The sequence below is a fragment of the Rutidosis leptorrhynchoides genome, chromosome 4 (genome assembly GCF_046630445.1).
Source record: "Rutidosis leptorrhynchoides isolate AG116_Rl617_1_P2 chromosome 4, CSIRO_AGI_Rlap_v1, whole genome shotgun sequence".
Lineage (NCBI taxonomy): Eukaryota > Viridiplantae > Streptophyta > Magnoliopsida > Asterales > Asteraceae > Rutidosis > Rutidosis leptorrhynchoides.
The window spans coordinates 612,148,387-612,168,700 of record NC_092336.1 but is presented as its reverse complement, the minus strand read 5'-3'; the positions used below and the strand labels follow the sequence as shown (position 1 = coordinate 612,168,700).

The following is a 20,314-nucleotide window of genomic DNA, read 5'->3' as shown; positions in this document are numbered from 1 at the left end:
AAAGCTTTGGTTAGTGAAGAAGCAATTAATCTATATACTGAATTTTTGGATGAAAGTTACGCCATTTCAAGCAGTGAAGAGGATGTACCAGAAAGCTCGGACAGTGAAGATCCGGAGTTGCGAGCCTCATTTTATGCAACAACTGACGATGAAGTTGCACCAAATGAAGGTGGTGCTGCACCAAGTGACGATGACAAGTAGTCAGTTGTTCAAGATAGCCGTTAGGAAATAATGTAATATCGTTTTAGGAACTTATGTGGTTTTTTATTTTAATGTAATCGTTTTATGAAACAATGCAATAAACGGCTATTTTAAGTAAACAACATTTGTATTAATATTATCGGAACTAGAAATACATAAATTATTAAATTGATAAAAAAAGTACATCAAACTGAAACACATAAAAAATAAAATTAGATAATACATCACATACTACTCGACATTATTAGCGGAACGAAAAAAAGGTGACAAGTTCCAAACATGTTCGGTTAGATCGAGTTCCAAACATATTGCGTGGTTCGTCAATCGGGTTGTGGGGAGCTTTTACCAACATAGCCCAATCCAGGTATATACCATCACCTAAGTAATACCCTCTCTCATAGTGATGTCCGTTTACTTCAAATGGTGAAGGTGGAGCAGTGCCATCTTTTATGGTGTTGAATAATGGCGACATATTTAAAACATTAATGTCGTTGTTTGAACCCGCCATACCAAAAAATGCATGCCATATCCACAAATCTTGAGAGGCTACTGCCTCGAGCATAACAGACGGGCCTTTTTGATCACCTCGAGTATATTGCCCTTGCCACGTAACAGGGCAATTTTTCCACTCCCAATGCATACAATCAATGCTACCAAGCATACCCGGTAAACCATGTTTTTGTGAATGAAAATTATAAAGCCGAGCAATATCATCTGCGGTTGGTTTACGTAAATACTCTCTTGCAAACAAATGAAATACGCATTGACAAAAGTTTTCTAGACATTGGCCAGCAGTTTTCTCACCAATTTTTATATATTCGTCAAACATATCAGGTGTGGTTCCATACGCCATTTGGCGTATGGCCGCCGTACACTTTTGGTATATTGTCAAACTTTGACGTCCAGTACAATCGGGACGCTCCCTAAAGTACAAAAAATAATCGGGTATATTATGACTATTATAGTTAGATATACCTTCGATGATACGGAGCAACAATTGACGACTCATTCGAAACCGTCGTTTGAACTTTTTTTCTGGATAAATAGGTGACTCCGCAAAATAATCATTGTATAACCTCTCGGCAGCAGCCTCACGATCTCGTGCAATATAAGTGCGGGGACGAGGGACTCGTGAACTACTCGCCTCTCCTTCTACTTCTTCTTCCTCTTCTTCCCATAAACTGTTAACGAACGTAACAATTTTTTCATCATCCAAATCATCGATTAAAAAGTTAAACATTTTGAAGGCCTTATCCATTTTTGTGCTTTTTTTTAGTAAGAATAGAGTTAAAGAATGAAAGAAAGATAATTGTTGTGTGTAAAGTTATAAGGTAATTATGTATATATATAGATAAAATAAATATATTAATTTTTTTTTTTCCGTTGGCCAACGGCTAGATTTCTAGCCCAACCACATTCATCCACCTGTCCACCACTCCCGTTTCCCTATCCGTTGCATCTTCCCCAACGCCGCCGCAACGCCGCCCACCACGGCGCCGTTACGGCATTTTTCCGGCGTTTCGAGTCCTCCAGCTAGGCTACAACAGCGTGGGGAGGGCCTGTTACGAAGGGTCTTATGAGGTTAAAGACCTACTCCCTATATTACATGGGTATAACTTATCTACTACACTACACATCTTTTTTGGCGGCTTTAACGAAGTTCAAATCTAAAAAAATGATTACTGCAACATCCCGCCTTTTTCCGTTAAAGTTATTTTAACGCCGTCTTTTTTTTTAGATAATATCTTTCATTATCTAAATTCGTATCATCCGTTAATTTGCGTTTTCAACATTTCCGTTATTTAATTATAACATCTCTCGTTTACTCTAGCGTATCAAAAATAATTCATTCGGTTAATTCACGCACCCGCTTTTAAACTCGGGGGACTAAATTCACCATTTGACCATAGTGGCAACTAGTTGAACTAGTCACCACCTCCCTCCCCACCACTCATTATATTTTCTTTTCTTTTCTATTTTCTCTCATTTTCTTACTTCCAAACTATCATCCTTTTCATCTTCAACATTAAATCATCATCTAAATCATTTCAAGGAAGCTTACAATAAAACGAATCATACTTTTGGAATCCTCTCTTCATCCTCTACGTTTTGGTACCAATTTCACTACTTGGGGTAAAGTTTCTAAAAACTCTAGATTTCTCTAAATTCATTTTATAGACTTGAAATGGTGTTAATTAGTGTCTATGGCTCAAGTCTAACATGGATATGTGATTTGTTTGCTCGATTTTGTTGTTTTGAGTAACTAGCATGAACACTTGAAATGGGTTAGTTTAATCCTTGATTTTGGTTGAGTAAATGTTGTTTAAATGTTAAAGTTCATGTATTAAATGTGTTACTAGCATCATTAGCTTCGTTTTGGTATGTAGGATGATTTAGAAAAACTTCATTTACAAAATGGTTGAATTCATGATTCTTGGTTAGGGTTTGATGAACTTTAAAATAAACTTTTGATGCATTGAATGCTATGAAACATCATTAGTAAGTGTTTAGTTGCAATGTATGTTTAATTACCTTCGTAACGGCATATCGCATGTGTAAATTGGATGCCCGAATCATCTTATGCGTTTATGGAGTTGAAGCATTGAATGATGAACTTTCAATGATCATTCAATGTGGATTTGATTATTGTAAATGTTGGATTTGATTGATGATATGTTCTTAGTTGTATTCCTTGTCAAAATACCTTTTCAACGATATAAGATACGTGTTTTGACTGTTTTCGGTTCATAAGTTGTGATTGAAAGAGTTTTGGTTCGTGCACGTGACTTTTCAGCAGACATCATTTTTTGTGTACAAATGCGCGGTGCGCCTTAAGCTTGATCAGCAGACTGTCCAACTTTGCGTTTTCACGTTTAATTCTAACTATGCTACGCACCTCCGATTAACATCAAAATATTCGATCCCCGGCAGCGGCGCCAAGAAGAAAGAGTGCAACTGATATGCCACTAACGGATGGTTTTATTTGTGCGGTGTCGTTATGTCGCAGGATGTCCGATTCGGTAGCACACAGTGTCTTTGTTTATTTATATTTTGCGGGGCCTAAATTTACTTTTACTTTCTAAGGTGTAGAAGGTGTAAGTTAACCTATTGTCGTATTTTTATGTTGATTAACGAATTGAAGATCAAGTGGATAATTGTCTTTTAGTTAAATTACCTGGATAAAAGATAGTAGTTGATTTTAGCTAAAGGTCCTAAATGCAGAAAAGTAAATAAAGTGGAAGGATATCCGGAGTATGCAGATCAGGAAAATGTTGACCAAGATATCAGTATTGGGTTAGGGAAAAGTAATTATGCTTATGTTAAGACTATGCTTGGAATGATGTAGATCTGGTTGGATGAGCCAATTACACAGACCTACTTATCTCTGAACTCTCGGAGTTCTCTTTGAGCAGTGAGAAGTATGTCACTTGGTCGTATAACTGAAGTGTAATAATACCTCGGAGGTTATCCTCAGTAGTATACTAGGTTTATTAGTGAGTTAAGCTCTAATCCTAAACCTCGTTATCAGTTTAGGTAACTGAATAACAATGTGCCGTGTTGATTGAACACTGATCACAAATGGAAGGAGTCCGTCGGTTTAAGTTGGCAAAACCTTAAATGAAAACTAGCAACCATTACATCATACTAATGAGATCTCAACAATTCAAACATTATACAGCATCACAGTTAATATACTGATAGTAAAGCAGATAGAAACCTATTGAATACCTAAACAGTTGGTATGACTAAGACCTTGGGCAACAATCAAACAAGAACATGCAATAGGCTTGGGTCATTCAGTAAAGGCGCTAACTAGATCTTAACAGCTCATAAGAGGTCTCTTCGGAATAGTCAATAGGCATACTAGGTCATTCATGTCTCAATTCCTAAGTTCCGTGTCCTAAAAGTGCATTAGATGCCTGTCGGGAACTCCGGCCATACCGAGTTCATAGAATCTTCAGATACAGTATAACCAGGGATCTTAATCCTATGAAGTAGCTAATTTCATATAGGTGGACAAGTCCTGATCACAACCTAGGTTGGTCAATCCTTAAGATGCTAGCATACAAATCTATCAGACTTCCTAGTTCAGTATTATAACAGTAATCGTACTAAATTAACATAATTACGCTAACCCAAACTTTTATCATGGCAACATACAGATAAATTAAGCTATCATGGCAATATCGGAACGCATTATTAAACATAAAAAGTAAGAATACATGTTTAATACAAAAGACAAGCGTTTCGGATAAAAACCTGAAAAGGCCGAACAAATCTGCCCGAGATCGCAGGGACTCGCCGGGATATCCTCCGGAAAATAAAAGCTAAGCTAGCTACTACTAAAACTAACTAAAAGATTGAAAATATAAAATGAATTGCAAGTTTGAGTGTGTGTTGGAATGGATGGAGAGAGCCCTTTAAATAGACCTCATTTTTGCCTGCAAACGGCTGGCAGGCCGTATGGCAGGCCGTATTTGGCAGGCCGTTTGCATAGCAAGCCGTATTAAGGGGCCGTTTGCTGGACCGTTTGGCAGGTCGTACCCCATACTGGCAGGCCGTATGGCAGGCCGTATGGCAGGCCATTTTTGGTGCTGGTCAGCCTTGATTCACTGGATCGTAACTTGATTTCTTGTCTTTCACCGTTTTCGCTCTAGAATCTTCGTTTTAGCTCCGTTTTACTTGATTCTTTTTGCATCGAATTTGTAATTACTTAATCTATAAAATCAACCGAAAAAGCGATAATTTTGCCGACAAATTTTTAGTCTTTATTGTTTTAGGGCTTAATTTAGGGGGTAAAAACGTAACTTTTTGCCCGATATCAGCAAGTTATTTCATTCATACTTCACAACTTTTATAAACTTAAACTTGTTGTCAAACCGTTTGGTAACTTAAAACTTTACAAGTCATGCATGTTTCAAATAAATGCGACATAATTTTGGTCAAATGCGTCTCATTTAGGGACTATGACCACGCAACGGGACCTAAGTTAACGGCGCCGTCAATGACGATTTTTTCGGGTCGTTACAGATGGTATCAGAGCGTTGGTTGTAGGGATCTAAGATGTGAATTAGTGTGTCTGACATAGTCGTTAGGACGCATTAGTGAATCTAGACTACAACCGGATAGTTAATCATTGCATTCTGACTTGCATTTGCTATAGATAGCACTTACTTGACTACTTGTGCATATATACTTAAACCATTCTTAGGTGAACTTCTTAATGGTACCAAATTTTCATCATACGAATACGTACTCTACCACTTTCGGGTAACACACGTAAACTTAAGATTCATACACGTGAGAATGACGACGACTTCATTAGTTATACTAGTTCGGGAACTCTGTCTCCCAGGTTGTTATTCATCACCGTCCCGGCTTACTATCCACGAGTACTATAAAGTTTCCACCACTATGGAAATCATTAACCACTACCGATGTTACACCGGTGATCTTCACTATCTACCACTTCTTGTTACTACCACCACTACTCTAGATGAGTATCGTCATCACTGCTTATCACTACGGGTGCGTACTACTCGTTATCATAATTCGTTACTCTTTTCGTACCTAAAGACATTATTGTTCGACTTGAACCGCATTGACGTGAACAACCAGTTATACACTTCCCTCGGGAAACGCATCTTCAGAGTTGCACTAATTCTTTCGATTAAATACGAGTCACGTTAGAGACGTCATTACACTTTGTTCATTTTAAATCTTCAGGATTACACGAACTCGATTTTATGGAGTGATGTGGGAATGGAGGTATGAGTTAGTGTAATATAATGACACTCGATCAACGTAGTTATATTATAGTAAGTCATACCAAAGTTCTAATGACACGTGATGGTGATTGGACTCGATCAACCTACTCACCACCACGTGCCATGTACATGACATTATAATTTTGTTTTGAACATCCGAAAACTCCGTGAATATTGATAACAACCATACCAAGGACACACCTTTGATTATTGCCAAATCATATTTATGCTTCTGAATAAAGGACCAATTCTTTCAACTTCAAAACATATGCTACACGTGTATACTATCTCGTTTTCGCACAGTTTTATCAACGAACTACAAAATGCTTGGTATGCTCACATCGAGGCGAAAATTTCTCTCGCATCACACTCGTACTTTCGTATAAGGAAATCTTCTATCTAAATTCTCAATGGAGAGAGAGACTCTTCACGTTATACTAGTATTCGCCACGAGGGTGAATAGTCCTAACGAATGTTTTCAAAAATCGATAAGAAACTTGCTCTAGCAAACGTTTTCAAGTCCTAACAAACTTGTTTAAATATTTCTTAAAGAAATGTACCTCGTTTCGGATCGAGATGCTCGTTTCACTTCTAGATTTGGAGTGCCTTACAAGAAACTTTGGGAACAAAATTATTCATGAGTACCGCGTACCATCCACAAACCGACGGACTAAGCAAATGTACGATTCAAACCTTGGAAAACATATCACGAACTTGTATCGTTGCCGTTAGCCGATTCCTCTTACAATGATAGTTATCACTTGAGTATTAACGTCGCACTTTTCTTTTTGAAACTTTATATGGCCGCAAATGTCGTTCTACTATTTGTTGGGCCGCCGTAGGCAACAATCAAACCACCGAATCCTACTCATTCATGAAATTAACGTTAAGATCGTTCAAATCCAAGAAAGGCTCAAGATAGCCCGTAATCGCCGCTATGCCAATGTTAGACGTAAACCTCTCGAATTCCAAGTGGGTGGCAACGAAATGTTAAAAGTCGCACCTTGAAAAGGTGTAATCCGTTTCGGGAAACGTAGGATGCTAAATCCGCGATGTTCTGATCCTTATGAAATCTTGGGGCGTATTGGACCCGTTGCTTACCGTTTCGAACTCCCAACTCAAACAAATTCCGTTCATCCTACATTCTGTGTATCAAACTTAAAGGCGTGTCTTGCGAAACAAGAACTTGTTATCCTTTTCGATGAGCTTACTATCGATGACAACCATCACTTCCTAGGAGAACCGGTTGAAATTATGAATCGTGAAACCAAACTTTAAAAAAACGTAAAATCCCGACTGTCAAAGTTCGTTGAACTGCCCAAGCAAGTACCCTCACTTATTCGTAGAATTGGCAACGCAAGGTCTCGAGGAAGAAACAACGACTACTACTTCCAACTAAATTTCGGGACAAAATTTCTTTTAATGTATAGGTAATGTAACATCCCGCCTTTTTCCGTTAAAGTTATTTTAACGCCGTCTTTTTTTTATAGCTAATATCTTTCGTTATCTAAATTCGTATCATCCGTTAATTTGTGTTTTCAACATTTCCGTTATTTAATTATAACATCTCTCGTTTACTCTAGCGTATCAAAAATAATTCGTTCGGTTAATTCACGCACCCGCTTTTAAACTCGAGGGACTAAATTCGCCATTTGACCATAGTGGCAACTAGTTGAACTAGTCACCACCTCCCTCCCCACCACTCATTATATTTTCTTTTCTTTTCCATTTTCTCTCATTTTTTTACTTCCAAACTATCATCCTTTTCATCTTCAACATTAAATCATCATCTAAATCATTTTGAGGAAGCTTACAACAAAACGAATCGTACTTTTGGAATCCTCTCTTCATCCTCTACGTTTTGGTACCAATTTCACTACTTGGGGTAAAGTTTCTAAAAACTCTAGATTTCTCTAAATTCGTTTTATAGACTTGAAATGGTGTTAATTAGTGTCTATGGCTCAAGTCTAACATGGATATGTGATTTGTTTGCTCGATTTTGTTGTTTTGAGTAACAAGCATGAACACTTGAAATGGGTTAGTTTAATCCTTGATTTTGGTTAAGTAAATGTTGTTTAAATGTTAAAGTTCATGTATTAAATGTGTTACTAGCATCATTAGCTTAGTGTTGGTATGTAGGTTGATTTAGAAAAGCTTCATTTACAAAATGGTTGAATTCATGATTCTTGGTTAGGGTTTGATGAACTTTAAAATGAATTTTTGATGCATTGAATGCTATGAAACATCGTTAGTAAGTGTTTAGTTGCAATGTATGTTTAATTACCTTCGTAATGGCATATCGTATGTGTAAATTGAATGCCCGAATCATCTTATGCGTTTATGGACTTGAAGCATTGAATGATGAACTTTCAATGATCATTCAATGTGGATTTGATTGTTGTAAATGTTGGATATGATTGATGATATGTTCTTAGTTGTATTCCTTGTCAAAATACCTTTCCAACGATATAAGATACGTATTTTGAGTGTTTTCGGTTCATAAGTTGTGATTGAAAGAGTTTTGGTTCGTGCACATGACTTTTCAGCAGACAACATTTTTTGTGTACAAATGCGCGGTGCGCACTTTTATGCGCGGTGCGCATTAAGCTTGATCAGCGGACTGTCCAACTTTGCATTTTTACGTTTAATTCTAATTATCCTACGCACCTCCGATTAACATGAAACTTGGCCAACATGTTTATATATGACTACTAATTGAGGAAAAATTGTCGGATACCCGACCCGGCCCCGTTGACTTTGACTTTGACTTTGACCAAGTTTGATTTTTAGTCAAACTTAACCAAATACTTATGCAAAAGTTCTGATATGCTTTTATACTTATATATTGCATAAAACTTGAAAAATTGACTCACATGCTATATAATCGAGTCGTAACGAGCCGTATGACTAATTGAACACATTTCGACCGATCTTGTGTCTTACCCGGTATTGATACAACTTACTTGTTTAGGTCAAGACTAAACAACTTTCATGCACACGTTTACTTTGTGAAGTACCTTTATACTCGTGCACTCGAGGTGAGATCATAGTCCCACCTTTTCAACAACTTTTATTTCTTTTAAATCGTGGGCTGAGAAACATATACATTTCATACTTATATACATTTCATACTTTTATACTTTGGACTAGTGTTTTAAAAAACGGAAAAAACGGGGGTGTAGACGGATTTTGGAGTGCCCCGTCCCGTTTATACATAAAACGTTTGAAAAACGGAAATCGGCCAAAAAACGGTCAAAAGACGGTCAAACACGGTCCGAGACGGGAAAAAACGGGTTTTTCTGATTTTTTTCAAGTTTTTTTTTTCAAGTTTTTTTTTTTAATATTAAACGTTGTGCTATTACTTAGGGTTTCTTTTTTTATGTTTGAAATGTTGAAGTATTTAAACATGTGTGAAATGCTTATGTTTGGAATAATGTAATGTACAATATATATATAATATATAACATTTTTATTTAAAAGTCAACGTTAGTCAACATCCGTCTAGACCTCCGTCTCGACCCCGTCTCGCGTCTTTTGCAACCTTGCTTTGGACACAAGTACGAAAACAAACATTCCACGTACGAGTTAGAACAAAAAGCCTCAATTCAATTATCATTAGTTACACTTGCAGGGTGTAAGCGAGAACTTATGTTGTGTGACCATACGGGTTTGACGAACCCTCATTCGGACGGTTCGCTACTGTTAGCGGATGAAATATATTTTCAGGTATAGTGTAGGTTCTAACACTAGATTCAGAGGTACCATTCAGTTAAGCCTTGATAATTGGGTGCTCGTGATACAAACAACAACTTTTGGAATGCAAACGATTTAGATAATCAACTTTATACTTGCTTGTGGTTCAAAACAACGTTTACAAATACAACTATGATTTCACCAACGTTTTTCGTTGACAGTTTTCTATATGTTTCTCAGGTTCATGAATGGCTATTTGATACATGCTTCTGCGTACACTTATACTTGCTTGGGGTCAAGCATACATGCATACACTCTGATTACTTGTTTGGGGTCAACCATACATACATGCATACGCTATTGATAGCATTCGTGATTTACAACTTATGTTATGTCGCAACTTATTTCAATTATACTTCACAACTTTTGTAAACTTAAACTTGTTGTCGAACCGTTTGGTAACTTAAAACTTTGCAAGTCATGCACGTTTCAAATGAATGCTACATAATTTTGGTCAAACGCGTCTCATTTAGGGCCTATGACCACGCAACGGGACCTAAGTTAACGGCGCCGTCAATGACGATTTTGTCGGGTCGTTACAATTATGTTCAGTGACCTTTGTCACGAAACGCACTCAATCAAACACATAAATAATTATAAACACATAACTATTGAAAACAATAAAGCCTCGTGTTCTTGGGCTGGGCAATTTGCTTGGCTTCTAATTAATAAAGCTTACCTTTCGAAAAAAATAATAATATTGACACATAAGGGCAAAAGAGTCATTTTTTAATAGGTCAAGATTCAGGATGTTACACAAACTGAACTTACGGAATTTTAATTTTGTTTTAATGTTTTTATTGTATTAAATTGCGGAGATTGAAGGTAGGTGGTAAAATTAGAAGATACAAGGGGATAAAAAGGGAATATGAAGGCATGTGGTAAAATAGAAGATGAATTCACAATTTTACTCTTACATGTTTGTCAAATGATTGGAGTTAACGAAGAAAACTAACAGCTGTTAGACACACGGGCGGATCTATTATATCCCGAGTGATTGCACGAGACACTACTGAAATACGTGATACAGTGGAATTTTTTTGGGGTTTTTAACTAGTGACACCACTGAATTGTGTAATTTTTTTTGTGTGACATCATTGAAATAAACCATGTAGTAGAATTTTTTTGAGGGTTTTAACCGGTGACACCAATGACTTCCAATCCTAGATCCGCCACTGGTTAGACAGCTAGACTATCCATGCATGATTTGCAAACCTTAAGGACATCCAGATCAAAAATTAAAATAGAACGACTCATTACATTTTTGACAAATTTATCTGCGTAATTTTGTCTTAATTAAACTCACGCTTGAATTTATTATTTTATGAATAGTTGAATACAGGTGTTAGTGCATGTTTTAAAACCTTTTTAACAATTGCAATAATAAAATATTTTATTTTATTATTTTATCAGAATTGAAAGAAAAAAAAAAACAAAAATCTCAATACAGGAGAAGTATTTAACGAATAATAAATATAAATATAAATATTCAGTATAATAAAAGGGTGATGATATATACACAACCAATTTTCTTATGTGTATACAACCAATCATGATTTACATTGTTGTACTGTGCAACACTGTAAATTATGATTAGTTGTGTATATAACAAAAATAGTTGTGTACATATCACTTACGATAATAATAAAACGTCTCTATTTGAAAATCAAATGTTAAATATAAATATAAATAATATATAATTATAATATATATAATATATAATCAAAAAGAATCTTTGTAGGTCGATTGGCAGAAATTATTATATTCCACAAAAATGTGACGGAGTAAAACTTAAAAAAACACGAAATGTGGAGAAGAAGACAATTATATAAATATACAATAACAACCCTAAGGTTTGAGTAATGGGTAATTAAGTCCGAGTAATCTCAAAAGTTACCGATCAATCACTATGGTTTAACCTTCCAAATTAACATGATCATTGTGTCAAATACATTGAAATTTCACCTCATTTTCATATCTTTTTAGTTGTTTAAACTGCAAAAGTTATATTCTTTGTAGTCACTATTTATTTTTATACAACTTTAGGATATAAACATTTAACGTTATTATCATGCAATTTTAGACTTTATGTATATATTAGATTATTTTGAGGCTCAATAAGAGTTCATGACACTATCACTCACACATCAAAGCAACACCATACACTGTACATGAATACTTAACATATTATTATGATCTTTAGAAAATTAAATTATTGATCTGGTACAATACCAAATTTACAACTATCAATCTATATTGATTATATTGATTGATGACGATCATCCCATTGCCAGCTCATACATTTGCAAAAAGACATACTACAGAGTATTTATTATACGCGGAAATATTTACAAGTAATGTCACATTGACGTTGTTTGGCAATTCATTAGGTTTGTTTGGCAAATGGTGAATAATATTGTTCAATCATTATGATAGTTTGTTATGATGATAGAAACTTAGGCAAGTACAATATCTATTTCCCAAATTGTATAGGAATATTTGAAAGGTTGTTGGCCACTACCAAACTAAAAGCATGCTAGACATAAGCAATGATGAAATTCAAGTGAACTATAACCTAAAGTATCATTATTTAAAATACAATTACATATATTTTTTAACTAATTATAATGTAATTGGAGGCTTGTTATAGTTGTACAAACATGATTGAAATAGAAAAATTGTTAAATTTTTTAAATGATTCACTCTTGCCTAAAGTTATTGATTTGAGCCTGGCTAAGATATTTTTAGTAAAATATGATGAAATAGATGATAAAATAACATTTTAATAGGAGTAAAAGATATGAGCGCATAAACTTCAAGGAGTAAAATGAAAACATAGCAAAAAGTAAAACAAATAACCTGGCCCCTGAATTATCAGTTATTTACAATATTGCCATTATAGCTTCTTTATTCTATTTTTTCTGTCTTTAAAGCACTTGAGCCTATTTCACAGAGGAAGAAGCAGAGGAAGAGCGCAGGTGGCCTTCTCTCTCAAGCCATCTCTCTCTCCCACTGCCTTCTAAACTAATTGATACGGAGTACATACATATGTATGTACATATACATAGCATATACATATACAGTCAAATCTGTTCAAATTCTAAATTTTCAAATTTAACCAAAACCCATTTTGCTTCTGATGATTTGTATGTAAATTAGCAATTGAGGAAACAAAAAGATTAAATCTTGATAAGCCCCACTAAAATCTTGCTAAAAATGGCAGATTTCAAGGGAAAAAACACTAACAAAGCAAGATTAGCATTAAAAGCTCTACCTTTTTTCTTATCTTCATCAAATTCCAATGATCAAAACAAATCAGTTAAAAGATTTGGTGAACAAAACGGCGTCGTTGGGTTGGGAATTGTGGTTGCTTTAAATAATGAATCACCGGGTCAAAATAATACCCAGAATCCGGTTTTTGCAGTTTCACCAAGATCCGACCCGATCCCTATATTTAGTAGTAAAATACCCAATATTAAAGATGATGTTGAAATTGAGTTACTGGAAGAGTATACATGTGTGATATCACATGTGGGTAATAATTTAATTAAGAAAAGAGAGTATTTTGATGGTGGGTTTATGAGAAAAAATGGTAGTCTTACAACTAGCTATTGGGTTAATACTAACGGTGGTGGAGGTGGAGTGTTTTGTGCACCATCACCACCGGTGGTTAATGGTGGTGGAATGATGGTTTTGGAGGATGTTGATTTCTTGAGTTCTTGTAATCTTTGCAAGAAAAAGCTTCATGGGTTGGATATTTTCATGTACAGGTATGGATATTTATTTATATAATTAATTTTATTATTGTTAAAGTTTGAATTCTTATGTTTATAGAATATGCGTTTGTTTAGTTAATCAGAAGCTTGTTGTTGTTATTGCTAAATTTGTGGTTTTGTAATAGAATTTTTCGAGTGTAGTACAATACAGAAAGCGGATTATTGCCTGTTTTGGGTTAATGGGAGTTCTTGTTTTGATTTGTTTTTGTTTTTATGAATTGGGTATTCAAATTAGATGATGATGATGATGATGATGATGATGATCAAATGAAGTAGTAGGATTTTTCTTGATTAAAAGATTCATCTTGAGCTAATAGTGCTAGTGGTTAGGAATTAAAATAGATAGTAAAATCTTTTTGTCACCTGTGTGGCTGTGTTTTGGTATTTCATAGTGAATAATTGGGCGATATGTAATATAATTGCGAGATTCAAAGTTTCATATCATTGAATATGCTTGTAAACAATAAACATACATATATGTTAGAGTCTACCCTTCTAAAGTAGAGGTAACGGGTTGAATCCACGATGACTTCGTGCTGCTCGTCTTGGGATTAGTCGGCTCGCAAAGCTGAGTCGGATACTCAGGTATACCAAAAAATACAATGAACATACATGAGAAAATGCAATAGAAAATAGAAAACAACTCACGCGTCCTTTACTAGAATTTGTTAGTATTATCTTTTCTATTTACGGAAAGCCAAGCACAAGGTTAGCTAGATAACGCATTATTGGCCTAGTCAATAATAGCTTTTGCTATCAAGCTATTAAATTGATCTTGTGTGTAGTTTGAGTAAGATCATGGCTTCCCTTTTGACAATAACTTACAATGCAATTAACATTTTGTACTTCTAGGCTGTTTGATATAGTGTTGTCTTGGTCAATACCTTTTTTGGAGGTTACTCTCATGCTTAAGGAAGATAATTTTTTTTTTATTTTTTCCTTATAACAAAAATTGGCAGATGGACTTGATCTCTCTGTATTTTTTTTTTTTTTTTTGAACATCAGTTTGGGATCATCCAGGGGGACTTAACTACCCACGCGTTTATCTCCCGTAGTTGCATAACCCCGCTCCCACTCTGCCCTGGAGAAAACCCGGACCAATCCGAAGGCATGACTGGTAAAACCCCCTCCCCGCAGCCCCCGCACTAAGCGAAAGGCCCCCAACTTGATCTCTCTGTATTGCTTGGTTTAATAATACGGAATATTAGTAATCTGTTTTACGTTCTGGAGGTTGTGGCCTTGTGGGTATATAATTAACGGTCGGATATTTTGGATATAATATGTGGTTAGAGGTGTATATGTCTATACTGGTCTAAAAAAATTAGGTTGTGACCCATTCAAGAAAAAAACTCATATTGATGACATCTTTGACTGATTATTCGTGTGTCTTTTGTTTGTAGAGGTGAGAAAGCATTTTGTAGTGAAGAATGTCGGTACAAGCAGATCTCCGTTGATGAAAACAAAGAAAAGCATGCATCAAAGGTGCGGAAACAGCCTGAATACGTAGAGACTCTATGCTCCAGTCCTATGCAGTTATCTGCCGGGATGGCTGTAGCATGAAGTTTTTCAACATATTCAATATATATTTATATAACATATATATATATATATATATATATATATATATATATATATATATATATATATATATATATATATATATATATATATATATATATATATATATATATATATATATATATAGTAGATATAAATAATGAAAAAGAAATGCATAGTTTGGTTCAAAAATGAACCCGGAATAAGTTAATTCAAGCTCGGCGGCAAGAAAATCTATGGAGAATGATAATGTTGGGAAAGAGGGGTTATAGGGTAGTACTTGTTTTTAACTTTGAAATTTTGTTTTTATAGTTATGGTGGTTTATAGCTTGTAATATCATTAATGGAATTTTGATGTACTGGGTACAACTGATCATGCAAGATATACAACCAGTTGATGTATTGGGCACCCATGACTTATTTAGCAGCTTGTAATCTTGCATCTCATTCAATATCCAACTATGGAATGTTTTATACATCCATATGGATTAATTAATTTATATTTATATATTTATATATAAACATATTTATATAAACATTACAACATTGTCAAATAGTGATAAGTTTTTTCTGTCAATGTTATATGCGATCTATTTGAGTTCTCTCTTTTCTTTTCGCCCTTTTTCATGTCCACTCCAGTCCAATCAAGATATGCTCTACAGAGGTGTTTATACTTCATCCGCCTCGTATTAATAGTCTTTAAACACAAAATACACAATTTAAGATATATAGTCATTATATTGTACTTTTTTATACTTTATAATTTTAACTTATTTTTTACTTACATTTTTGTTTTATATTTCAAAGTTAGAGACATAAAGAAATTTTATGTTATTAACATTATCTATTTATTAAAAGTGAACTATTAATTTGAGACAACAGAAAATCAAATACTGTACTCCATCAATGTGGAACCAAGGGATTATGTGGAACCAAGGGATTACATAGAAATAGTCTTTATTGAAAACTTAGTCCCAAATACACATGTTTAATCCTCTTTTAAGTAATTAAAATACTAAAAAGTTGGTCTAAAACATTCACAGCTATGCTGCCTAATTTTGTAAATGTCTATATAAAAGTTCTCTTAGAATCTAAAACTGTCAAAACATACAAAAGGTGTTAAAGATACAAGTATAAAAATGCTGTATTTTTGGCCTGCCAAATTGATTTATATCCACACAAGAGCTAGTCTGCCATCTTAACATAATTGAATTTTTGGATTACGTGTTTCATTTTATTTCACATATAAGAAAATTATATATATAATTAAAATAATTGAAATAGCAATTAGCAAATGTTAATAACATGGACTTCTGTAAAATCACTAGAATAGAAGTCCAGTAACATTGGGTTAGGAGATTAACAATGGTGGGCCAAAGTTAAAACACATACTATATAGATATTCTTACAAAAGGTCTCACTAACAACACGTTATTATTTCATAGTGACAAGATTACAAATCCACTTAACAGTTGTAGTTTTTACTATACATAGAGTTCATACGATTTGAATAGTTATTATTTATATTATTCAAAATTCAAGCTCGACATCCACAACTAGGGGTGTTCATTGGCTCGGTTTTTTATTTTTTCGGTTAATTTGGTTCGGTTTTTTCGGTTTTGAAACTTATAAAATCAAAACCAAACCAAAACCAAATTTAAATATCAAAATCATAACCAAAACCGAATCGAAAACTGAATTTGATTTCGGTTTGGTTTCGGTTAAAACCGAAAATCGCTAAAAAAAATCATAACTAGCATAAACTTACATATAAATTTGAAATTACAGTTGTGGAATTAATTTAAGTATACAAGGTATATAACATGTTTATTGTTTAATAAAAATGTAATAATACATCAAATATAATATAAATATTATAATTATAAATATGTTTTAATATTTTATTAATTTGAATTCGGTTTTCGGTTAACCGTTTTTAAAATTTTCAAAACCGAAAACCAAACCAAAAACCAAATTACGAATTCGGTTTCGGTTTCGGTTTCGATCGATCCGAAAACCGTTTAAAAAATTCGGTTTGAGTTTTTTTGATTTAGATTCGATTCGATATTCGGTTTATTCGCTTTAAAATCAAATGGGGCACACCCCTATCCACAACCAAATCAATAGTATAGCACTTTTTTACTACTTTCGGTTAAAAAATGGTCCTAATTCTAGTCTAGTTACAAAAATGGTTGCCAATTATTGCATGTGAGCCAATATGCAGTACGGGGTGGAGCCTATGTTGGCAATATTGCATTTTGTAAATAAACTAGTCTTTAAGAGCCCGTACGTTGCACGGGGAGTTTTAATCAAACAAACTGAAAACGTATATGTTATATCAATTAACAGTATGATAAAGCAAATACAAAATGATGATTACATAACAACTACAAAATGACCAAAAACAACCTAGGAGTGATTATTAATGTACATCCCAGTTCCACTTTCAAAAATAATACAAATGCCAAATAAGTTTATATCAAAACCCATAAACATAAAACTTTGCATATGGGTGATAGATCAACCAAAAAGTAGTGCCTGTTTCATGTGCCCAAAACTTCATGTAACAACCTACCATTGATCGTGTAACAACCTATAAATTTAAGGGATTATTTTAAGAGTCCGTGGACAAAAGTTTCAAAAAGGTCAAGTAACTATTATCTACTATCGATTTGCAAAAATTACTATAGCAACGCAAGCTAACAACTTATAAAAACACACAACTAACTACAAATAACACCTAACATAAAGCAACTGATTTGCAAAAAAAAAAAAAAAAAAAAAAAAAAAAAAAACTATTATCAGCTATCGATCACCTACATACCTTGACATTCACTAATAGAGGGGAACCGAGAAGATGGCGTCTTTGGATTTGTATATAAGAGTGTGCGTGCTGCATAATTCCTTGAAACACAGTCGCCAATTCAAATCTAACCACCTAATAGAACATACAAAAGGCCACGACTCTCAATTATATCTACTGAATTTTTCAGAGAAATTATGAGATATTTAGCATAAGTAACAAAAAAGAGCATGTACATCATAATTTATAAATTACCTGTAACAATTTATATCAACAAAGTTGTCCAAAACTCTATCAAACTAAACTGTAATGCATAAGAACTATCCATATCATTTGAATGCAAAATGAACATGAAATGCTTTATATATAAATATTAATTGTAACAGAATTAGAGTAAACTCACATACCTTACACGCCTGTAAAGTTGATTCAATTCACTTCAAATACCCAAAGTTTTCCCATTATTTACTATTTCACTGGCTTTATGCAACTTATTCAATGCGTATAAAAAAATTGTGATTTTTTTTTTTTTTTTGTATATAAAGGAGAAACGGAGAGCAAACAATAAGAGTTGTCTTCCTTCCTACTAAAATGAGGCAATCACACAAAAGCTTTCGAATGTAAGACTCGGCTTATTAAACAAAATACTCTTCGAACACAATTATTCATTTAGTAATAAAGTTGGGTTAACGAACGGGTTTGAAGCTGTAACATAAAAATATAACCAAAAAGGCAAGCCAAGATTATTAAAACATTACCCTCATTTCTTTAGGCGAGAACATATATCTTAGAACGACAGTAGTTGGAATCAATAATTTTTAATCGTCAAGACCACCTAAATCATAAAAAAATTATACATGTAAGTATATGTTCAATCAAAATATGATTATGATCATAACATCGACACAATTGTCTCGACGTTCTTTTAGGCAGCATTATAACACGAAATAACTGTGACTTACAACAACAAAAGCAACTCCATAATAATGAAAACGAAAATAAATACAAACATCAGATTAAAAAGCATAAAACAAAGATATGAGCAATTAAAAAAACCTAACTTGAATTTAAAAAGTATAACCAAAACATAAAAACCAAAATGCAATCGCAATAGATGATACAGTACATAAAAAGCAAACAAAAAAAAAAAGTTCGATTATGAAAAGAAGCAAAGTACCTGACAGCGAGGTGGAAACCCAAAATCGGAAGATAATCCAACCACTACATATAACACCTAACATAAGCAACTAAGTTGCAACAAAAAAAAACTCTTAATAACTATCGATCACCTACGTACCTTGACATTCACTAATAGAGGGGAACCGAGAAGATGGCGTCATTGAATTTGTATATAAGAGTGTGCCTGCAACATAGTTCCTTGAAACACAGTCAATAATTCAAATCAAACCACCTAACAGAACATACAAAAGGCCACGACTCTCAATTATATCTACTGAATTTATCAGAGAAATTATGAGATATGTAGCGTAAGTAACAAAAAAGAGCATGTACATCATAATTTATAAATTACTGTTAACAATTTATATCAACAAAGTTGTCCAAAACTCTATCAAACTAAACAGTAATGCATAAGAGATCGAACTTTGTTCCAATAAAGATTGCACTGGTGTTCTTGATTCTGAAAACATCACGCTGGTGAACTAAAAAAGTAACTTGATGACCATGAAAGCAATACCGTTAAAAAATAACCGATAAATGATATCTGTTATTTTCACAAATTAGTAACTTCATTCATGGTCGCTGTAGTTACTAATGGAGAAACAAAACAATGTAAAGATCAAACGGTTCTGCAATAAAATAAAATATCAGAACATAAATAACAATAGGGAAAAACTTACTTTGTCAGTCTATACCAAATATTTACCATAATATCAGACAAAAACGATTACAACTATATACCTGAAATGATCAACAATATCATACCTTTTATGAATCATGCCAAAATGTTACCCAACCCGCCCGATTTGTCATCTCTGACAAATAATATGACAAGAAAAAGAGTGTGTATTTCGTGTTCTCGTTTCCTCCAATTAAGTTGATAGTACACCAACATCATATCCATAATTACAGACCTAATGTAGTTTAAAATAATTTTGATTGTGTGCCATCATATTCATAATTACTGACCTAAAATGATTTTTTCCCCACTTGTTATATGATTAAATGGATATGGCTTTTGTTGAATGAGATCACCTCAAATAAAAAGGTAAAAGAACAACATAATCCTTTTGGAAGTGCAACGGATTGCCCACATTCTTGGTTTACAGTTTCAAACATAAAAAGCAGGAGATTGGAAGGTCATCAAGCAGGCAGGAGAGGCGAGTACTTGTCGGTAAATGGGCATGATTATAGATCTTCAAGCTCACTGAATTATAGAATTTGAGAAAGATGATAAAAAGATGAAAATTTACACACTTAACTTATTAGTAAGCTTC

The 20,314-nt window shown here is 33.9% G+C and overlaps 2 protein-coding genes and 1 long non-coding RNA gene across 4 annotated transcripts; 1 reads left to right on the top strand and 2 right to left on the bottom strand.

Moving 5' to 3' along the window:
• Nucleotides 1-386: 386 nt before the first annotated feature.
• LOC139843023 (uncharacterized) lies at nucleotides 387-1,459 on the bottom strand. The gene is made up of 2 exons (XM_071833110.1): nucleotides 574-1,459; nucleotides 387-391 (listed from the first exon to the last, which is right to left on the bottom strand). The coding sequence occupies exons 1-2, from the start codon at nucleotides 1,457-1,459 to the stop codon at nucleotides 387-389; spliced, it is 891 nt and encodes a 296-aa protein (XP_071689211.1).
• An 11,219-nt stretch (nucleotides 1,460-12,678) lies between these two features.
• Nucleotides 12,679-15,110, top strand: LOC139904054 (FCS-Like Zinc finger 14-like). The gene is made up of 2 exons (XM_071885986.1): nucleotides 12,679-13,492; nucleotides 14,899-15,110. The coding sequence occupies exons 1-2, from the start codon at nucleotides 12,939-12,941 to the stop codon at nucleotides 15,056-15,058; spliced, it is 714 nt and encodes a 237-aa protein (XP_071742087.1). The 5' UTR covers nucleotides 12,679-12,938; the 3' UTR covers nucleotides 15,059-15,110.
• A 2,383-nt stretch (nucleotides 15,111-17,493) lies between these two features.
• On the bottom strand, nucleotides 17,494-19,371 carry LOC139904053 (uncharacterized). 2 transcript variants are annotated; one of them, XR_011778637.1, is made up of 5 exons: nucleotides 19,156-19,371; nucleotides 19,036-19,079; nucleotides 18,114-18,693; nucleotides 17,880-17,993; nucleotides 17,494-17,648 (listed from the first exon to the last, which is right to left on the bottom strand). It is a non-coding gene; the product is annotated as an uncharacterized lncRNA (long non-coding RNA). The 2 variants fall into 2 exon arrangements; XR_011778636.1 differs by having other exon boundaries at nucleotides 19,036-19,371.
• Nucleotides 19,372-20,314: the final 943 nt, after the last annotated feature.